Source organism: Tetranychus urticae, chromosome 2 (genome assembly GCF_039701765.1).
Source record: "Tetranychus urticae isolate SD_2017Ah chromosome 2, NJAU_TeUrti_SD_1.0, whole genome shotgun sequence".
NCBI lineage: Eukaryota > Metazoa > Arthropoda > Arachnida > Trombidiformes > Tetranychidae > Tetranychus > Tetranychus urticae.
In genome coordinates, this window is record NC_142959.1 from 9,728,246 (window position 1) to 9,735,563 (window position 7,318).

The 7,318-nt window shown below is 31.7% G+C and overlaps 1 protein-coding gene across 3 annotated transcripts; it reads left to right on the plus strand.

Annotated features, from left to right (window-relative positions):
- The first annotated feature begins 3,761 nt into the window (after positions 1-3,761).
- LOC107360034 (uncharacterized UDP-glucosyltransferase YjiC-like) lies at positions 3,762-5,623 on the plus strand. 3 transcript variants are annotated; one of them, NM_001323096.1, is given in 2 exon segments: positions 3,762-3,802; positions 4,181-5,519. In NM_001323096.1, coding segments are annotated over 2 exon segments (1,380 nt in total).
- The last annotated feature ends 1,695 nt before the right edge of the window (positions 5,624-7,318 follow it).

A 7,318-nucleotide genomic window follows, 5' to 3' on the forward strand; every position in this document is an offset into this window, starting at 1 on the left:
TCGCAATGTTTTCAACTTCGTAAGAATATATTTTAACGATAAGATTTTTAAGATATTTTATCATTCAATCTATCTAAGTTTCATGTTATTAATTTGATTGAAAGATGAATACAAAATACTCGATTACTCGAAATTTATTAAGATAGTTTTTGTTCAATATCTACCAATAGTAAGGATTTACAATCTCTCACATACAGCCTTTCGCGATGAGCTCAGAAGAGTTTTGACTGCCTATTAGAAGCATTTCAAAGACTGCTAGTAGATATAAATAAATCTCATTGCTATGAGAGTAAATTTTGATTTATCAATTGCCGAGGTCGTTACATCAATTGAATCGTCCAAAGGTTAAAATTTAGTTTTAATAGTTAACTAGTAATTACAAATGAAGAGGTTTTAAAATAACGCTGACTTTGAATTCAGCCTTAAAATATATTTTATAAATAAAGTTGGACGGTTTCTTTGAATTACTTGAGTTTCCAAAAGTGTATAAACACGAGTCCAGAATAAAATCTATTAAGAGTTACAAGTAGTTGAGGAAGATGTCGAGCTGATATTGAATTTTGATTTGTTAAATTAGTTGCCATATTTGTTATTTCCAGGATCCATAAACTAAAATTGGATAAAATCAAATAGGCGAAAACGTCTCTAGATCGATGAATCTTGCGACCATCAGAGCGAAGTAAAAAAGTTTGAAGAGCAATTTGAATTATTAAAGCTCCATGGTTCATCATCTTGTAAGATGTCAATGTGTTTTCCAATCCACTTGTAACAATATCATATATTGCCAGAGTATAAGCACCAGCAACAGTAATAATTGACATGATGTGGTTATCATTTGGATCCAAACAAGGATCGGCAATTTTGTGGAGTCCCTTCCGTTTACGACCTCTCAATACGAGTCCAATCAAAGCAGCAGCTGCTGATAAACCCTGAAATATGAAAATGTTTCAATTGTTATTCAAACTGAAATTGTTAAGTGAATATGTTATTGTCAATTTACCTGAATCGATGTATGAGTGATGAGAGTAATCTCTGGATTACCAAGCAACAAGACAATTAAAGCAGTTGAAATAAATAAAATACCCATAAAGAAGCCTTTAATTGAACTTGGTTTCTTGGCAAAACTGAATGAAGCGTTATCATCGAGATCTGAGAGTCTCGGTTTAAGGCTGTTGTAATGACACCGATTATTTTGAATCCACATGTAACCTAAAATGAATGCCGTTAATAGTTGATAATTGTGAATAATGGGTAAAAGTAGATCAGAAAATGATGCTGGAAATATGTTAGGCCTGGAGGATATTAATGACGGTGACGATGTATCTGATCGAGGTGATAATCGAGCTTGACGATGGCTACATGTACCATAGTTAGGATCAAAATTAACTAACCAAAGTGACATTTGACAAGCAAAAAGATGAGCAACAGCAATATTCTTGAGACTGTATTTAGGTCCACGTTGAGCTCGAGTAAATATGAAATGCATTAATAAAAAAACAAACAGAAATTGAAGAATTGGTATGAAAATGAATTGGTCGTTAAGACATTGAGCCAAATTGAGTCCAATAGCAATCAACTGTACCAAACCAAGAGCTATGGAACCAAACAGTATTGATGTGTTTTCTGGTCAACCATAAATGAAAAGAGAAGCAAATTAATAAAGTTTAAATATTAATTTTTTACTAATGACTTTTGCTTCGATTTTTGGTGTCCTAAAACATTTAATAATAATTACCGGGATGACCCTCACCAGGTCCATAATAGTCTTTAGTTGTCCAACAACGGATGATAAGAGTGGATTGTGGATGATAAGACAAGAAACTTGTGCGATCATGGCTGATCGCAAGTGTCTTTTCCCTGCGTACGATTAATTGATTGCACATTTAAAAGACTCAAATTTTAATGAAGAAACCCATCGTCAATGAAAAACTAAAAACTAAAATAAAACCTTGTTCTACAACTGAACAAAATGAAATTTAATTTTCAACTTTGAAAGTGATTTTGTGTTATGGCGATGATGGCATGTTAATCACAAGTTTTCATTGGGTTCAAGAAAAAATAGCATTTTATTAAAGCTAAATGATAACACAATTGTCAAATAATAGGTCATTGGTATCATCACTTCCATCGGAAGTGATTAAGATTCATAAGAAATTAATTCAATTCAATTTAATTATGATTCTTGTTTTGTTTTTAACAAAATTGATTATATGGCATTAACCTTTCATGATTTTATTCAAGGATGAATTTGATGTTAATCGATTAGTTACAATTTGTTTAATGTTGTTTACCTTCCAATTCAATAATTTCCGATGTTGGATGAAACTCTGTTTATCTGTGTGTTATAATTTTCCTTCCGGCTAAGTCTGGCTTGATAGTGCAATTGCTTTCGCTTGTCTGAACTCTGCAGAACTGTCAATCTATAAAAATTTAATTTACGCATGTAAACACTAGCATTAATTTCATCTTAAAGTGCAATGTTTTTTGTTCAAATCACATTGAAACAACGAGTTTGTTTTTATTTCTCATTCAACAAATGAATCAAGTGTAAATGATTTTTTGAGATGCATTTGCGTGGATTCTAACATGAATAATTGGATCATAACTGACCAACAAAACTAAACTAAATACACGTACATAATTATTCCAAGTGGTGATTTATCGGAATAAAAATTGCTAATAAAAAAGTAACAATTGAAGTTGTCAACAATTTATCTTGTAATCACTATAAAATTATCAATTGCTTATTCTTGCCATTGTGAGGTCGATCAATATCAAAGGATAGTTTGATTGTGACGTACAAGGGTTTTCTCCAATGTTTACGATGAAAACAACAAGTGATAGTGGAATTTTATTTCCGGTGGCCAAGTACTTGAAGAATCTAAGTCAGATTTTCCACAGGAACGGGTAAACAATATTTCCAATCAAACCAGGATTGTTATCACAGCCTGTTGAAAAGAAAAGAGAAAAGTATTAGTTAACAGTTAACTTGAGTACCAGAAAATGCTAGATCAGAAATAAAGTAAATTAGTTCAAAATACTATTAACTAATTCGGTCATTGATAAACTGTCCTCATTCCATGGTTTTAAGAGAGTAGTTGGGTCGGTTAAATATCTCTTTGCAACATTAACCCAAAAGGCACAACTTGAAATGTTGATATTGAATGTTGTCGTTGAAATTGGTTGAAGAGTTAATGAAGATGATGTTGTTGAATGTCTGCGTCAATATTTGTTGATCTGGTGATAATTGTTTTCACGATTAAAATCAGGATTGAATCTTATTTCATGCAGCAGATGAAAAACATACACATAAACAAGATGTGGTAAACAATGGGATCAAAGGGGAGGAGTGAAGATTGTGAAACAAGGACAGGTTTTACGGTGGAAATTATGAATGGAAAATGATCGAGTAGAGATAAATCAGGGATAATGAGTAAGATAATGAAAGAAAATAGGAAACAGAATTGAATAAAAAGATTCAAGCTCAATTGAAAGTGTCCACAGTTCAATGAAAACACGACAAGACAACTTGTGAAATCAGTTCTCTCTGTTCATTTTAAATTAACTCTGTTCATCATTATCAACATCGTTTATATATCCACAACACTAAATAACTTAATTAACAAGTAAATTGACAAACCAACTGAATTACATTACAATTATAAAAGTGTCAAAAATTGTAATCCAACTCGGTCACATTTGATTTTTGTTTCATTTCAATCTCCCTCCATTAAACAATCAGCCGATCGTGAGAAAATAAAATGGCGCCATCATACAAAATATTGGTTACCAGCATTGATGCGTAAGTAATCATTTCAACTTTTTACTAAATGGTTTTACTTTCTTTATTTTGATTGATTGTTTAGTTGATATGAGCTAATTAATTAAGATTATTCTTGTATGTTTATTTAACTTATATTAGCCGAGTAATTGACATTAATTTTCTTTGTCTTTGTTACTGTTTGACTGTTTTATAATTAGTGTCATAAGAATCTACTGACATAGCTTTCAAGTTGTTTCAAATTCTGAAACTTGTGAACTGTTTTCAGACTCTATAGATTAAATCATGAGGGAGAATTATCATTGCAAGTGCTTGACGTTGAAGCCGACTTTACACTTGGCACAACATGTTTAACCTTGTTTTAATGTAATTTTGTTGATTTGATTTTGTTTTATTTAGTTGCGGTCATATCAATGCATCTCTTGGTTTTGGTGAGCTTCTTCAAAGTCGAGGCCATACAATTATGTTTGCGAATCGACAAAAGTACAAGCATCTCGCTGATAGACGAGGATTCCAGTTCGTTCCATTCGATGAAGAAGTTTTTGCTGGTGAAAAGTTGACTCCATTCATGACATGGCTGGAACGAAGCTATGACCTATTTCACAAAGATGCTATTGAAAGGTTTAAATGTTTCACCCAGAAGGACCGAGAAAGTTATGCTGAATTTGTTGAAGGCTATATAAAAACAAATGAGGCACTGGAACGTGTCTTGGAAAGTGTTGAGGTAGACCTAATTATTGGCGATCTTTTGGTACCATTTCCAGTTATGGCCAAGTCAAAGATACCGTATATACCAATTGCTTCCCTTAACCCATTGACTTTGTTTCCAAATGGTCCACCTGCGTTTTCTGGACTTTCAGTGCACAGTGGTAAGAAAGAGCGAGAAGAGTTTCATTCTGCTTATGAATATGCAATGGCTCCACATAAAGAGAAGATCAATAACTGGTTACATGAACATGGATTACCTGGTTTATATGAGCCAGCTTGGTTCCTTGATAGACCAAAACATTTTGGTTTTTATCATTATCCAGAAGATTTAGATTATACAGAGGTTGGACCTGTTCTAGATAATTGGGTTAGAGTTGATTTATCAATTAGACAACCTGATAATGATTATTTTGTTATACCCGAATGTTTAAAAGATAAACCTGGTAAATTGATCTATTTTTCAATGGGATCACAATTTTCAGCTGATTTACAATTAATGAGACAATTAATTGATATTTTATCTAAAAGTCCACATCGATTTATTGTTTCAAAAGGACCTAAAGGAGATGAACTTGAATTACCATCAAATATGTGGGGTGAAAATTATGTTAACCAATTAAAAGTATTACCAGAGGTTGATATGGTGATAACTCATGGTGGTAACAATACAATTATGGAAACACTTTACCATAAGAAACCAATGATTGTAATACCATATTATTTTGATCAATTGGATAATGCAGCTCGAATTGTCGACAAAAATCTTGGACGTCGTATTGATCCATGGAATTTGGATGAGAAATATTTTCTTGAAAGTATTGAATCAATTCTTAATGATAATGAATTGAAGAATCGTATTGAAACAATAAGTAATAACATGAGGAATACAAAAAGTCGACGAAAAGCTGCAGAAATGGTTGAAAAATTGATTGAAGAAACTCGTGAAGAAAAGAACGAAATTATTCCTAAATTATCAGAGAAACATATTAACGATGATTTTATCCCTTATCCATCAACTGTTGAACAATGACTATTTAAGGCAATTTCCTCCAACAAATCTTTATTTCAAATTCACATTTCACTTCATTCATCACCAAATCTTTCATTGTAATAAAATATTTATTTGCTTTTAAATTACTTGTCTGATTGATTATCATTTTATTTTTCTTATGTAAGATTTTTACTTGCAAAGTAAATGATAGTGCTTGATATTTTGTTTACACAAAACTAATAATCAATTTGATAAAAGAGGTAAGCAGCTTCAGGCCGTTAGTTACAATCAAGTGAATAACTAACTTCACCAATTAATTTCAACTTTACAAACAAACAGCTTGAATATAAGATTTTAATTTGATTCAACCTTGTTTTTGTTGCTGCTCGATCAAGAGAAGCAAGTTTTCGTTGATTGATGGACTTACATAACTCGCTATTAGACAGTAAATTATACAAATTTTCTGAGAGCAAATAATTAAAACTAAATACAGAAACAAAACTGTTAATAATCCATCTACTGTGAACTTGACAATGGCTATAATTTGTGGTTTAACATTGATATCAGTTGGTCCAAGATTCTGTATCTCTCACCTTGAAGATTCACAAGATTTAGGATTAACAAAAGCACAGTATTAGCCAACACTATCCATTAGTAAATCACAGTAACACACAAAAAACCTAATTCCCAGGTCATTGTCAAAATAGCCACAGGTCAATCAGGTCAGGGCCCAGAGTGAACCATTTACCTGGTTTTTAAACAATCAACACCAGGTCAGAGTTTTGTTTCTTTTCTCAGCTTCTCTTTCGAGTTCAAGGTTTACATTTCTTTGTACCTTTTCTTCTTCTTTTTTCTGGTTCCTTTCTTCAACACTTTTCATTGTTTGACTTCAGCACAAACTAGATTGAGCTGGTTTGAACTGAACATTGAACCTAACACTTTAACCTTTCTTTTTTAGAATATTTTCTTTCCTTTCTCTTATTCTCTACACATTCAACTTTTTACCTTTAACTTCTTACCTTCCTATTTTATTGCCTTCATTTGTTACCTTTTACTTTGCTGGTGCGAGTTTATTACATGGAAGATCCAATGACGATAGAAATAGATTTACTTCTGTTTCAAGATCAATTCAGCAATTATCTGATCTGTTCAAGATGATAAAACTAGAATAAATAACAATATTGGATAAAAAATAAAAAAGCAAAAGTGTAACAGTTGGAAAAATCTGGTAAAGTTCAACTAATGAGTGTGAGCATGGAAAAGTAAACACAGCTGACTGCTGTCGACTTTTGTCTATTTACATTGTCTTTTCATTTTCAATCTTTAACCCATTAGTTAGGGTTAAATTATTATTTTAATTGTTCATTTTGTTTTGTATTGAATCTCGTAATTAAAATTTTAATAGAGTTTTGAAAATCTAATTAATTACCGTTCAGTGCCTCAATATATGTTACATGTGATTAAATTTTTGGCGCCTATTACTTGCTCTTATGTGATATTTTTGATACTTGTTCACACAGATTTAATATCTTTTTATTGTTGCTAATAACTACCAGCTTTACTAATCACAAATCTTACCTTATAAATTCAAAAGAGAATCATCTTTGAATGACAATTATTGCTCAATTGGGGCAAAAAATATATTATCATCATGTTCAACATCCAATTTAGTAAACATTTTTTTCTTTTTTCAAGTGTAAATCATCATTATCATTATCAACTTTCATCTCCTTTTGGTTTAGTAATCAGTGAGTGAGTGATATTGGTTAAGCAAGAAACAGACAATCATAATAACATCGCCAAGCCTCTTAAAAGAGCATCTCTCCACCCGCGTAATC

Bases quoted from the DNA above. Each gene is read 5' to 3' on its own strand.
- LOC107360034 (XM_089266834.1), top strand. From the start codon at position 4,245: ATGTTTGCGAATCGACAAAAGTACAAGCATCTCGCTGATAGACGAGGA.